This window comes from Diceros bicornis, chromosome 4, assembly GCF_020826845.1.
Source record: "Diceros bicornis minor isolate mBicDic1 chromosome 4, mDicBic1.mat.cur, whole genome shotgun sequence".
Taxonomy (NCBI): Eukaryota; Metazoa; Chordata; class Mammalia; order Perissodactyla; family Rhinocerotidae; genus Diceros; species Diceros bicornis.
This window is the reverse complement of record NC_080743.1, coordinates 101,843,869-101,859,071: the sequence shown is the minus strand read 5'-3', so window position 1 is coordinate 101,859,071 and position 15,203 is coordinate 101,843,869. Positions and strand designations below refer to the sequence as shown.

The 15,203-nt window shown below is 39.8% G+C and overlaps 2 protein-coding genes across 2 annotated transcripts; both read left to right on the top strand.

Annotated features, from left to right (window-relative positions):
- The first annotated feature begins 5,147 nt into the window (after nucleotides 1-5,147).
- On the top strand, nucleotides 5,148-10,177 carry ZBED6 (zinc finger BED-type containing 6). The gene has a single exon (XM_058540291.1). It carries the CDS (start codon nucleotides 6,073-6,075, stop codon nucleotides 9,016-9,018), a length of 2,946 nt encoding a protein of 981 aa, XP_058396274.1. The 5' UTR covers nucleotides 5,148-6,072; the 3' UTR covers nucleotides 9,019-10,177.
- Nucleotides 10,178-10,223: 46 nt separating this feature from the next.
- LOC131404994 (uncharacterized) lies at nucleotides 10,224-10,792 on the top strand. Its single transcript, XM_058540293.1, has one exon. The coding sequence runs from the start codon at nucleotides 10,689-10,691 to the stop codon at nucleotides 10,785-10,787; it is 99 nt and encodes a 32-aa protein (XP_058396276.1). The 5' UTR covers nucleotides 10,224-10,688; the 3' UTR covers nucleotides 10,788-10,792.
- Nucleotides 10,793-15,203: the final 4,411 nt, after the last annotated feature.

Below are 15,203 nucleotides of genomic sequence, written 5' to 3'. Positions count from 1 at the left end.
TTCTGTTGGTCCCTATTTCCTCACTCATGCCAGACAGCTGAGACCCAAAGGCAGGAAGAAAAAGGGGAAGGATGATGGATAGTGGTGATGAACACTGGGTTGGAGAAGGGACTAGCTACTCATGTGGCAATTACCCTCTCACTCTATTCTCTAATGTGGGAAGTATGGACAGAGGGCTCCTCCCAACCTGTGGATCCCACAGAGCTGTCTAGAGCTTCAGAGTTAGGGACAGGTCAGGATTTGAATTCAGATCATACGACTCCACAGTCAACGCACCCTACCACTGCACGAAGAAAGGAGGATTTACCATGGAACTAATGAAGCTTAACCTTCAGGGCCCCTTACATGCACAAGCCCACTTCAAGGCCCTGGGCAGGGCCTTAGCAACGTGTTCATGTGGTCATTATAAAATTTGCAAAAGTAAGATATTTTAATAGCAAATGGTTCAGAGCCCTGTTTCTTTTTACTCAGACTCTCCAATACCTTCCCCTTTTGGGGCAGTTTTTGGGATCTAGCTAAGAGGAAGTTGAGTTTGGATATAATTATTTTAGGTTATATCTATGTGGTTTACAGTCCCTTTCATTAGAGTTAAGTTATTGCTAGACATGTAGGTGTAGAAATGGCTTTCAAGAATACCTCTGGTACCCACTGTGCAGACTCATCTGGCATTATGACCCAAAGTTGTAGGGCCAGAGGTCATATCTTGATACAAGCGGCATGTAGATTGTGAAGGAGAGACAGGGTTTAAAATGTATGAAGCCAGGGGCTTGCCCGGTTGCCTAGTGATTAAGTTCCGTGTGATCTGCTTTGGCAGCCTGGGTTCGGTTCCTGGGCATGGACCTACACCACTCATCAAGCCGTGCTATGTTGGCAACCCACATACAAAATAGAGGACGACTGGTACAGATGTTAGCTCAAGGTGAATCTTCCTCAGCAAAAAAAAAAAAAAAAAAATGTATGAAGCCAGAAGCTAGTCTGTGGAAAATTCTTCCAAACATCACACTGTGAAATTTTAAGTGGAGGATTCAGTTATCACTAACACCTGGTATAGTAGCAAGCATTCAAGATACACCCCAATGGTCTCTGCCTTCTGTTATTCATGCCCTTGCTTAGTCCCCTCCCAAATTATGTCGGGGCCGAGGTATGTGATCAACAGAATACAGAAGAAGCAGTGATATGTCACTTCCAAGGCCAAATCATAAAAAGCAACCCAGCTTACAGCTTCTGTTTTGGTCTCCCTCTTTCTCTCACATTCTGGGGGAAGCCAGCTGACCATATCCTGAGAAGCCCCATGGAGAGGCCCACAGCCCAAATGGCAAGAAACTGAGGTCTTCTGCAAACAGCTGTATGAGTAAGCTTGGAAACAGAGCCTCAAGTCCAGGTCAAGCTCAAGATGACTTGTTGACCTGACCAACAACTTGGTTACAACCTCATGAGAAATCCTGAACCAGCACCACCAGCCGCCCTGCTCCTGAACTCCAGACCCACGGAAACTGTGAGGTACTCAATGTTTGTTGTTTTCAGCCACTCAATTCTGGGATAATTTATTACGTAGTAATAGATAACTAACATCTAGTAAAAAATGCTAGTTCTGTCCTGGTCAAGAATATATTCAGTGGGGCTGGCCCAGCGGCGCAAGTGGTTAAGTGCGCGCGCTCTGCTGCGGTGGCCTGGGGTTCGCCGGTTCGGATCCCGGGCGCGCACCAACACACTGCTTGTCAAGCCATGCTGTGGCGGCGTCCCATATAAAGTGGAGGAAGATGGGCATGGATGTTAGCCCAGGGCCAGTCTTCCTCAGCAAAAAGAGGAGGATTGGCAGATGTTAGCACGGGACCGATCTTCCTCACACACACAAAGAATATATTCAATAATTCAACAAAGTCTTAGTGCTTATACATGTAAGGAACTTGATAGACGTTTCTGTAAATTTGGCAACAATCTTATAATTTTCATGACATTATCAATAAGTTGTGAAGTTGAAAGAAACTTTTCTAAACTTATCATTAATAAAATTATTTTTTATTAAAGATGCCAGAGGAAAGACTGATTTATTTTTTATTCTCTTTATAGAAAATATTACAAAATTGTTGTCATATGAGGGGGCAATCAAAGAGTATTCAGCTAAGTACATAGAAGAATATATTATAGAAAATTACAGAATTTATTGGTAAAAAAAATTATGAGCTTTTTTTAATGTATGTGGTATAGTTATTTTTTCCATGTGTAATTTGTTGTAATTTCCTTTCCTAGTCTAAATAGATATTCACTTTTGAATCTAATTTTGTCTCAATAATTTTGCATTCTTTTTCTACAGGCCTCTATAAAATCTTTGCTCTCACATTGGACATCTTAAAATGTTTTGTCAGTTATTTACTGACAAGGTCTAGAGACTGTTTCATTTAGATTCAAGGTAGGGTGTGAGTAGGGGGACTCTGGCATTGTGACCTTGGTCTGGGTCCTTTACCCCCTTATAACAGACCAGGGCAGCTCACACGCACCCTGAGAATTCCGTTTGTGTCTGTGGAGGGATCCCCACGTGGGCTCTCCCCTGGCCTGCAGACCATCTCCAGACTCATCTGCCCTCTTCCAAGTCCCTATTACTCTGTTATTTTTCTTTTCTCTCTTCAGCGAGACTAATGGAAACTGAAACATGACTATTTCCATCAAAAAGGAACTGGTGAAACTTATTGCAAAACAGCCTTACCATGGTATGCGAGTTGTTAAAAAGAATAAAGTAGCCCTCTAAGCACTTATGATCATTAAAAGATAGTCAAGATACATTGCCAAGTGGAAAAAAAAAAAAGCAAAAAATTGCCAAGTGGAAAAAAAAAAAGCAAATTGCAGAACAATATGTATAGTATTAGCTTGTTCTTATCTTAAAAATACTGTATTTCATTCATTCTAAGATGCACATCCTTTCAAATTTTAATATCTCTGATCAATGGCCTATCAGAGTTTTTTGGCAGTTTTTTTTCTTTTTGAGGTCTGTAAAATAGGATGCATCTTATAAGCAATGATACCTGAGATTTGATGAAATATGATGTAACTATATATAGCATCCCAATCCGACCAGGACTGCAGCTTGGAAAGTCCTAGTCTGGAAAACCCTTCAGCTGTTTGGAAAGCTCTCTTAAATTGAAAAATCCTAGCTGTTGTTGCACAGACAGAAATCGGTTAGCAGAAACCTGCTTGGTTGGTTGACTTGGAAATTACAGAAGTACTGTCTTGTAAGGCAGGGATTGAGGCTGGGATTCTAATGTGTGGCTTCTCAACATCTTAGTCCCTTTTGAAAGGAGATAAAAACCCAAGTGTGAAGAGACTCAGGACCCCTCTGACCTGATATATACGGAGTCGCGGGCTGGCTGGGACTCCCTCACCAAGCTGGGAGCTGGCAGAACAAGCCGGAGAAGAAACAAAAGGTGCCTGGAGTCCCACCTGCTTTACCATCAAGTGTATCCTTTTTTAGTAGCAGAACTATATGCTTTACCTGACCTGAGGTCGCTAAAATGTTACTACCTAAGCAAGTTCTGTTGAGTCACTAACCTAGGGGGCATCTCGGGGTCCTACTAGATCAGTGTAATGTATCTAAGTATATTTGCATACCAAAAAGTTAGAAAGAATATATGCTAGATTAATGAGATTATTTCTCAGGAACGAGATTAATGGAGATTTAAACGTCTACTCTCTGTATTTCTGTATTATTTACATTTGTAAAAGACCACTTATATGTATTACTTTTATAATCGGAGAAAAAGGTAAAGCCATTCAACTGCGAAAATACAGACTAATGTTAGTAATGAAGCCCGGAGGCGCCTGCTGCTGTCTGCCCTTTTCACGCCCCAACCCTCAGGAACTTTTTAATGAACATGAATTGTTTTTCCAACACAAAAATTTGTTTTAAGAAATAAAACTCTCCCCAAACCCAATTTCACTTCTTCAGATAAAAATAAATGCTCAAATCTTTCAACATTACATGGGAAAAGTAGTTTATTTCTAAATTAAACGTACGCACGGTTCGGACGATTTATTCATTAAGCAAACACTTTGGTAAGAATAAACTGAGCGCCTACCGTTTGATAGACACAGTTCTCGCACCTTTCTCGCTTATTACCTCATTTGGCTTAAAAAAAAAAAAGTTTTTTTTCAATCGAAGATGGTTTCAAGAAACCCGTTAACTTCCTACAACGCCTTCCTTGGAAACGAAGGGACCCGCAACACCCAAGCCCCCACCCCGCTCCCGTGACCCCGTGACCGGGCAGCCATCTTAGGCATCGCCTCACAAAGGGGACTACGTCTCCCAGAATCCTCGCGCGCGCGTCACGCTGGCACTTCTACTGGCCGGGTCTGAGCGCGGGGCTGGGAGCCGGGCGCCATCTTTGACGCTGGCAGTCCGGGGTTCCTGCTGGTGGTGTTGCTGTGCGGACGGCGGGCGGCAGCGGCGAAGAAAGGAGAAAGACGAGGCAGCGAGCGGGAGTCGGAGGCAGTGTCGTCGGTTCGGTAAAGTTCTGTTCTCTGGTAACTGGACCCGTTTTCTGATTCCCGGTGACTCGGGGCCGGGGAGGTGGGCGAGAGGGCGAGGGGAGTGGCCGCGGCCTCCCCTCGCCCCGGGTCGCGGCCCAGCCCGGGAATTCCGAGCGGTCCTCGGGCCCCGCTGTGACGCCCCCTTCCCGGCCGCGGCCCTCGCCCCCCGCTCCCGCTCCGTGCCGGCGTCCGCCACCCCCCGGCGCCGGCCCCTCCAGCCCCCGCCCCCACATCCGGTGTCGGCCGAGTGGAGCCCCGCCTGCCCGCTCCCGGGAGGGCAGCGGAGCGCCTTCCTCCGCAGCATCCCTAGTGTAGCGGGCCCCTCTGCCCGGCCGAGCCGAGCGCCGGGAGCCGAATTCACCTGCTCTGGTTCGTCTCCAGGGCCCTCCACAGAGAGCTCCGACTTCACTCCGGCCCCCGCCCCCCCCCCCGCCCGCTCTCGGCACGGAGCCGGGAGCCGAAGGGGCCTCCGCCCTCCCGGGGACTGAGAGACCGTAACGAAGAGCGCCCCTAACTCCCTAGTCGGTGCGGACTCCTATGGGGAAGGCCCGGGTTGTTGACATCTGCCGGGCCTTGGTTCTGGACCTTGAGGAGGCGGTGGGGCTAGTGATAGCGATGTTATTCAGGGTAAATGTTTGTAGGTATTGGGGGAAGGGGAGGGATCGAGCGAGAAGGAATGGAAGTGGTAGTTTAAAGCTCATGTTTCAGTTTTCTTGGCTCATGTAGAGTCCAGCTTATGAGTTACTCATTTACAGGCTGTAAAACTTCTCCAGTCTCAAAATGTCTGAAAACTAAAGTTGGATTAACTCTTGATACAAACAGTAAATTGAAAATGCAGCTTGTGTCCTTGTTTTTTAATTTCACTCTCAAAGCATTTTTTTAGCCACTTACATTTTTAAAAATTGTATTACTTTTAGTTAGAGCTGAAAGGGCTCAGCTAGCATCTGCTGTTAATGACCAGTATGTGGAGTCTGATTTAGCTTTCCAGAATTGACTTTTTGGGTTGTGTTGGCAAATCACAGTCCTAAATGATGAACGTTGAATGATGCACTATGTTTTTGTTCAAGTGAAATTTCCTGAACATAATTAATTTCAGAATTAAGGGAAATTGATGTTATTATGAGGCACCATAAAAAACTATATTTTAAAAGCTGAAGGCATTTCAAACAGATGTAGTTCTTGATGAAGCAGAGAGAACATGGGCCTGTGATTTGGGAGACCTGGCTTCTAGCAGCTACTGACCAACTCTGACTCTGGGAAAGTGGGCCTCAGTTCTTTTTTCTGTAAAGTGAGGAGATTGGACTGTTTGAATTCAGAACTCGGAAAGTTGGAAGGGATCTTAAAGCCCTCTAAGAAAGAGTTTGGGAATGTTCTTCATTGCTGTCACTTTTCCTCCAAAAATAACCTGGCTTGGAAATCATTGGTCCAAAGGGAATTGGACTCCCCAGAGAAATCGGAGAAAGGGTAATACAAGTAGAGAGGAACAGCTGTATTTCTGCTTGAGTAATAAACCCAACAGATTCTGGTACGAATTTTGGAGACGTAAAGAGAATGAGTGTATGTACCTTAAGTGTAGCAGTTTCCTCACTCTCTCCTGGCAGAAGACGCAGCACTTTTAGTAGTGCTGGGATTCGGGGATGTGTTCCGATTAATTCTAATACAGATGAAGAAGATGTGGTAGAGGGAAAGATGGTGGCAGAAGGAATGGATAAAGAGACAAAATTGCCCACTAAAAAGAAAAAGAAAAAGGGTTTGCGAATTAAGGGGAAAAGGCGACGGAAAAAACTGATCCTTGCAAAAAAGTTTGGTAAGGATTTGGGATCTGGGAGGCCTGTTGCAGACGCCACTGCTTTGTTAGCTTCCAGTGCTCCTGAGCAGGATGATGAAAGTCCTTTTGAGAGCAATGTAGAAAAACAGATCTATCTGCCTAGTACCAGAGCCAAGACTTCCATTGTGTGGCACTTCTTTCATGTTGACCCCCAGTACACCTGGCGGGCTATTTGTAACCTCTGTGAAAAAAGTGTTAGCAGGGGTAAACCAGGCAGCCATCTTGGGACATCTACCCTTCAACGACATCTGCAGGCAAGGCATTCACCTCACTGGACCAGAGCCAACAAATTGGGAGTCACTAGTGGGGAGGAGGATTTTACTTTGGATGTACCTTTATCTCCTTCTTCTGCTGGAAGCAATGGAAGCTTTGAATATATCCCAACTGATCCATTAGATGATAATAGAATGGGTAAGAAAAGAGATAAATCAGTATCTGATGTCCTGAGGGCAGAAAGAGGGAGATTTCTCATCAAAAGTAACATTGTCAAGCATGCCTTAATTCCTGGAACAAGAGCCAAGACATCTGCAGTTTGGAATTTTTTTTATACTGATCCTCAGCACATCTCAAGAGCTGTGTGTAATATATGTAAAAGAAGTGTGAGCCGGGGTAGGCCAGGATCTCACTTAGGAACTTCAACACTTCAACGACACCTGCAGGCCACACATCCCATCCATTGGGCTGTTGCCAACAAAGACAGTGGTGCAGTTGGAAATGGGTTAGATGAGCCTGAGCCTGAGAGAAATGATCTCGTGAGCGATACTTTGCATGGAGAGAAGTCTACAGGCAGCCAAGATTTAACAGCTGAGGACCTTAGTGACTGTAATTCAGATGAACCTCCTGTGTTAGAGGTTAAAAATACAAGAACTGAGAGTCCTATTCGTGTTGCAGACCAAGATGCTCTGATCCTTGCAGAGGAGAGAGAAACAGCATATTGTGAAAATTCAGTCTCAAGTCAAATAAGTCAGGCAATTATTCAAATGATTGTGGAGGATATGCATCCTTACAACTACTTCTCAAGCCCAGCCTTTCAGAGGTTCATGCAGATTGTGGCCCCTGACTATAGGTTACCATCTGAGACTTACTTTTTCACTAAGGCTGTACCTCAGTTATATGATTGGGTCAGAGAAAAAATTTTCTTAACTTTGGAGAATGTTCAAAGCCAAAAGATCCACCTGACTGTGGACGTATGGACCCATGACCCATCCACTGATTATTTCATTGTGACTGTACACTGGGTCTCCTTGGAAACTGTACCTTCTTCCAATAATGGCAGGATCTCCAATTTTAGAAAGTGGGCAGTACTTTGTGTAACAGGTTTGGCCAAAGACTGTTTGATAACCAACATTTTACAAGAATTAAATGACCAGATTGGTCTATGGCTTTCTCCTAATTTCCTCATCCCTAGCTTCATTGTTTCTGACAATTCTTCTAATGTGGTACATGCAATCAAAGATGGTGGTTTTACCCACGTGCCGTGCTTCCTGCATTGTTTAAATATAGTCATTCAGGACTTTTTTTGTGAGCATAAAAGCATTGAGAATATGTTAGTGGCTGCTAGGAAAACCTGTCATCATTTTAGTCATTCAGTCAAGGCCCGTCAGATACTGCAAGAGTTCCAAAATGATCACCAACTTCCATGGAAGAATTTGAAGCAAGATGAAACTGGCCATTGGATTTCTACCTTTTATATGTTAAAATGGCTCTTGGAGCATTGCTACTCAGTTCACCATAGTCTTGGTAGAGCCAGTGGAGTTGTGCTCACCTCCCTTCAGTGGACTCTAATGACTTATGTCTGTGATATTCTTAAACCATTTGAAGAGGCCACCCAGAAAGTGAGTGTGAAGACCACAGGATTGAATCAGGTGCTACCCCTAATCCATCATCTACTCCTTTCCCTGCAGAAACTCAGAAAAGATTTTCAAGTCAGAGGTATTACTCAGGCCCTCCATCTGGTGGACAGCTTATCTCTGAAGCTTGAAACTGACACCATATTAAGTGCCATGCTCAAATCCAAGCCCTGTATCTTGGCTGCTTTGTTAGATCCTTGCTTTAAGAATAATTTGGAAGACTTTTTCCCTCAGGGTGCTGATTTAGAAACTTATAAGCAGATCCTTGCAGAAGAAGTTTGTAATTATATGGAATCTTCACCAGAGGTCTGCCGTATTGTAACTTCGGAAGCTTCTGGTCCTTCAGCTATAGTAGGAGCTGATTCGTTTACCTCATCTGTAAGAGAAGGCACCTGCAGTTCAGGATCTATTGATAGCTCAGCTGCAGATAATGTTGCCACTGGAGGCAAAAGCTTCATGCTTGCTTCTGCTATAGCAGCAGTGGATGAATACTTCAAAGAGAAGTATCCTGAGATCTCAGGAGGTGATGACCCTTTGATTTACTGGCAGAGGAAGGTGAGCATATGGCCAGCTTTGACCCAAGTTGCCATTCAGTATCTAAGCTGCCCCCTGTGTAGTTGGCAATCTGAATGTATCTTTACTGCAAATAGCCACTTTCATCCAAAGCAGATCATGAGCCTAGACTTTGACAATATAGAACAGCTGATGTTTCTGAAAATGAACTTGGAAAATGTTAACTATGATTATTCTACGTTAGTTCTGAGCTGGGATCCTGAGAATGAAGTTGTTCAAAGCAATGAAAAAGAAATATTATCCTAATTTCTTTTTCCTTTCTCCATTTAAAATGGGCAGCTTATTGCTATGTTACTGTATCCTAATTGCTATAGTTGTTATATGTAGTTAGACCAATTATTCTTTATATGCACATCTGGGGAAACCTGAAAAGACAAAAAGGGCTGAAAATTCCTCAGAGGTAATGTTGACAAAGTGAAGATTAAAGATTTCACAGTGGTAACGCAATATAGCCGTCACTTGAAATTTTGTTTATACCAATTGAGAAAGAAAAGATATTTTTTAAATAAAAAAATATAGTGCAGCATTGAAAGGCTTTAGGCTGGTAGATTGAACTAGTAATTGGTTTTAAGTAAAAATTTCTCCCAACATGGGAAGTTTGATTGCTCTGAAACCAATGATATTGAGAAAAAAGTATACTAAGCTGGTATCCCCCCCCCCATTTTTCTATTTCTTTAAAAATCCTAATTCGTATTTACAGCTTGGCAAAAACAAAACTCACAAAATTGTTTTATATTTGGAAATTTCTAATTGCCTCCTCATACTGGTCACCTTTAAAATTTCAACTTACTGAGTGTGATAGAGTTACCCTTTATATTTAGGATTGGATCTATATAAAAGAGACACATTGGAAAACAATTAGGAAAAAATTACTTTTAGTCTTTGAATTGCCTTTTTTAACCTTTACAAAATAGTGTAAAAAACAGTAAAATAAAGATTGTATAGGTACTTTTACATAATTTATGGGTAAATGACGTAATAAGAAGTTTACAAAATTGAAAAAGATTGAACAGGAATTGGAATGAAAAGCCCCATGAGCATACTTTGACAAACCCAGTATCCATTTCCCGAAGAATGTTTCTGTAATTTTAAGTGATCTTACTTGTCTTCAAAAAAATACACCGAATGATCCATAATACTACATTCTTAACTATGAGATTGTTTTGGCCTCTATTCTTAATGAAAAATAAGCAGTCAGTATTTTCACGTGTTAGGAATCATTGCCTCACTGGTTAAAATGAGAGAATTGATCTCAGTGATCTTTAAAGTCCCTTTCCACTCTGAAAATATGTTTCTGTGTTTGAGTGGGAGGCCAGAAAATGATGACTTTTAGTAGAAGTCTATTAAAAGTTTCAGATTGAATAACTAATATAAGATCCCAATTTTTCCTTTTTTTCATTTTAGATTTGGGGATATTCCCTGCCCAAAAATTTCCTGGAAAATTGACTAGTATTAAGTGTGAGTAAAAGGTGTCCACTTTTTTTAAGTTTTGATTTCAGTTTTGTCTTGGATAGTATTTGGCAAGATTTAGCCTAGAAATTATGTAGTATTTATTACGTGAGATTCAAATTGCTTTGTTACTGGGCTGGTTTCAAAATTTAGAACTCATTGCTATGTATCAAAATTGTTTTTTGTTTTTGTTTTTTGTTTTTTTTTGAAATTCTTAAATGGTAAATGTACCATTGTGAGATGAAACTGCAGCTCCAAAAGTTTACCCTTTTGCTAACTGGAGTAAATAGATAATTACAGTCTTTAGTTGTAGCCATCAAATAAAGAATTTTAAACTAGGCTGCGTAAGCAAGCCTTTTGCAGGGTCAATATTGAATGTGATGCCAGTGACACTGGTGTTTCTATAAAAGAAGAAAAAGTCTTCCCTTAGATAGAAGCTTTCTGTATTTTGACAGTGCCAGTTCAGGATGGCTATAATGCTGCTCTGCCTTCTGCAGCTTGCTGCACCACTCTGTAGTTACTCTATAACTATACGTCTCTATCTTTTCTGGTTAAACACTCCCTGAAGATGATAAAGATGATGATGATGGTGGTATACATCCATCCATATTATGCACATTGATATGTGTGTAAGGATTTCCCTTCATCTTTATTTTGCAGGCTGGGCAAAATTTAGTTTAACATATTAGAGTACTTCCTGATACTTTGGTATAAGAGTAAGTTCACAATTTTTATAATGAACCCAAATCTAAAGGCTTTTGTAGTGCATTTTAAAAGGGAAAACTTACCCAAATGTTTTATTTCTACACATTTGTGGATATGTGTGTGTGTGTGTAAGCCAGTTAGTATATATGTATATGTATATTATATACATAAAACACTTCATGTTTTTACATACAAGTATGCTTTTATTATACAGATAATAAAGATGGGGGAAGGTTTCTGTTTTTTTCTTAATAGGTGAAGAAATCTTGAAGACCAGAAATTGGATCATATTGAATTTTGGTGTTCTTTTTACTTTTTTTTCTTTTTAAATTATATTGTTCGGCTATGGAAGATGGATTTTTCTTTTTTTTAATCCTTTGAATCTCAAGTTCATCTATAAATGAACTCTTTTTTTGTTTTTTGGTTTTTTTTGGAGGAGATAACTAACCCTAGCTGTCTGCAGTCTGACAAAGGTTATTCGAATGGACTTAATCTCCCAGTAGTTGGGAGATGTTTTAAAAACACGTCCTGTGTTTGAATTGTGGCTGAGAGGTTTCCTTGGCAATGTGAGGAGGAAAATTCTTTCTGCCTCATTATTATTAATTCATGGATTGAGTGTTGGTTCGACCTACAGGCGTAAGATTGGAACTCAGTGAAGACACAGACGTTCCTGTTGAGAGCAACCAGCTAATGTAAGTGTGGAAATGAGTTTTTTCTCATTAAAGGAGTGAACATTTTTGTAATTTAAGGCATAATATTCCTGGATCAGTAAGAAATTAAAGAGCGATTGTCAAGACATTTTTTCTTGTAATTGTTTACAAGCTTTTGGTTTTTGTATGGAATCCCCCCTTTTTGATAATGTGCATTATTAAAAAGGTAGAAATATAGCCAAGGTGCAATCTCCCTGTAATTTCATCTCCTCAGAGAAAAGCACCGTTAATAGTTTATCATGACATAGTTCCATGTGCAAAGGTTTTTTTCACCCAGAGCTTATAAAAAAAAAATACCATACATTTTCCCCCAATACTTGGATGGTTGTGTTAGGGATTTTAGTTATATGGCGTTGTCTGTCTTCCTCCCGTAAGCATAGTAGACGTTAAATATTGCTTGCCTTTTTGCTGAGTGCAGTTATGAATTCAGAATGTTTCTTAGTATAGTACTTTAATTAGTGAGCTAAAGCCTCTTTGCTATCTTTAATTTTATTCCCCTGGAACCTTTTTGTATGAAGTAGAAATTTTTTTCAACTGGTTGGCCAATTTTTTAATTTCACATGCCACTTTTTTCATAAATCACATTTATTCATGGACTCGCTTGAATTGTGCTCATTCATTTGCCAATATTACATTTAAATGTTACCTTTCACATCTACCTGTAATATCAGGTAGAGCAGGCCGTCTCATTCTTTTTAAAATTTTTTTTATTTTCCTCAGTTATTCTAGATGATTTTACAGTCTGTCAAGTTCCAATAATGAACTCTCAGTGAAATTTTGACTTGAATTGCATTCAATGTATACATTATTTGGGAAAGAAGTAAACTTGTTTAAGTCTCTTCTCCATTATCTCTCCATTATCCGGACCTTCTGTGCCTTAGTAGTTTCATAGTTTTTTTGGTTTTGTTTTTAATTCATTAGTGTGAGTCTTAGACACTTCTTCATTTTCTTCCTGTATATTTTGTAGTTTTATTGTGAATAGGACTCTGTTATCATCAGAATGATTGCTACTGGCATATAGGAAATTTACTGGTTTTTTTTAATATCTTATTATTTTAACTATTTTTTAGTTGATTGTTTGGTTTTCTAGTTTGCAAGCATATAACCTGCAGATACTAAACTTTTTGCCTCATCCTCTTTAGTCTTTAAGCCTTTTTTGCCTTATTGCATATGCTGGACTCTGCAGAACAGTGTTGAATAATAGAGGAGAAAGAGTGTTCCTTTTTTGTTTGCCTTGAATGAGCTTACCTCTAGTGATTAAGTGCATTTATGCTAAGGAGGTTCCTTGTAATTTACTGACAGTTTTATCAGGAAGAGATTTGCATTTTAGCTTTTTTTATTTAAGCCAATTTAACTTTTAAAAAAATACCATTTTAAATCCTCTTTTTTCTTTTACCATTTTTTTCCGTTTTGAAATCTTAAGATACCACAGAGTTTTTGTTTTTGTTTTTACTCCCCTTTACTCTATTAATGTAATGAATTTCCTAATGTTAAACCTTTCTTAGTCCTGGAATAAACCTTCTTTTTGATTGTGTGTTACTCTTCTAATCTGCTGTGGTTCAGTTGGCTTTATTTAGGATTTATCAGCTGTATCATAAATCAAATGTACAATGCAGTTGTTTGACACTTTTTTAAAAAGCAGTGGAATAGAGCTGTGACATGGGTTTGTTCATTTTCTGCTTTTGAGTACTTTTTCCTAAACGGTTTTTCTCAAGTTAGAATACTTCCTTAAGTAATTTTTTCAAGAATATGTGGAGTACTCAGATGGTATAGTTTTTGAAACTTTTCATGTCTAAAAACTTCTTCCAAATGCTGAGATCTCCTTGAAATGTAGTTTGAAAGGCTAATTCTAAGGTCATAATCTCTCCTTTAAATTCTGGATGCATAGCATTTTGTCTTTTAGCATTTAGAGGTTCAGATAAGCAGTCACATGTCAGGTCTGATTTTCTTTCTTTTGTCATCAGTCTCCGTTTCCTAGAAGTCTGTATGATTCTGTCTTTACCATTGGAATTCAAAATTTTACCATATTTACAGTATAGTAGAGATGTCTAAAGAAAATTTCTGCCTGGCATTTGATGAGCCCCTTTTAATATAAGGACTCAAATTCATCCAGTTTAGTGAAATTTTCTTGTATTGTTAATATTCTCTCTACCAGTTCTGTTCCTTTTAGAATTTTCATTGTATAGAAATTGAATCTTCTGGAATTATTTCCATGTTGTTTACCTTATATTTCATTTTGACATCTTTTTGCATTCTGGGAGATGTCCTGACGGTGATATCTTATAATTCAGTTATTGCGTTTTTTGTCAATGTTTATTCTGTTATCTATTCTTCTGTTGAAATATCTTTGGGGGAAAGAGGCTAGAAATTGGAGTTTTCTTATTTTTTAAGCTTTCTGTTGTTCGCACTCTTTTCCATAGCAATGTATGCATTCATATCAAGCTATATCCTTTAAAACTTGCTGAGAGAGCCAGCCTGATGGCCTCGTGGTTGCAGTTTGGCATTCTTGCCACTTTGGCAGCCCGGGTTCGTTTTCTGGTCACAGAACCACACCACCCGTCCGTCAGTGGCCATGCTGTGGCGGCAGCTCACATAGAGGAGCGAGAAGGACTTAAAACTAGGATATACAACCATGCACTGTGGCTTTGAGGAGGAAAAATTAAAAAAAGAGGAAGATTGGCAACAGATGTTAGCTCAGGGCGAATCTTTCCCTGCAGAAAAACAAAAAAAATTGCTGAGAGCATGAGGATTTTAAAAGAATTTCTCCTTTTTTTTTTTACATTAATTCAGGGATGGAGTGCTGGAGGGCCAATTATTCATCTTGACCTCCTACTTTCAGACAGCTCTTTTCTGTTGTAATCAGTTTTTTCTTGGCATCTTGGATTTTTTTTTTTTCTTTTTTCTTTTTAAAACTTAAGAAATTTGTAAGTGTGCATCTTGGTTTTTGGTTTTTGCTTGGGGTAGTAGTGATTACTGTCAATATTTTATCTTAGAAATTTTTTTTGCCATTTTATTGACCAAGAATTATATCCTTTTTCTCCCCTCTAGTGAAAGCTGTAGAAGCTCAATATGTAAAATAGATATATGTAGGAGCTGTTCTGTTGAAACAGTAGTAAGGGAGTGCCCATCTACTCAAGTTTCAGTCTCTCCCTGCCGTGCCTACATCTGAGGGAGTTTTGTAGAACCTAATTTGAAGGAAAAAAAAAGTGCAATTCATGCTATTTTGCTGCTATTTCACAAGTACGATTTTGTTGTTTGATCAGTATGTTGGGGGTCATCCTGCAACCAGCAACAGATTCATATATGTTCTTTGGGATGTTGGAATGAAATCGACATCTGAACCTTTTTTTTCCTTTCTAAAAAATTACTCTAAACCTTTTTCCTTCTCATCTGTGTAATACTTTTCCTTTTTGCATATGTGTCATTGTAATTATTTGAATATTCCTTAGAGACTTGATTCCATGTGAGGCAGTTTTTTAAATTAACTTTTTGTGTACTCTAGAATGCAGAATGTATTCTCTGGGTTTGGGGTCGGGGGAATCCTGCTGGTGGATCAGTGATGTGCTA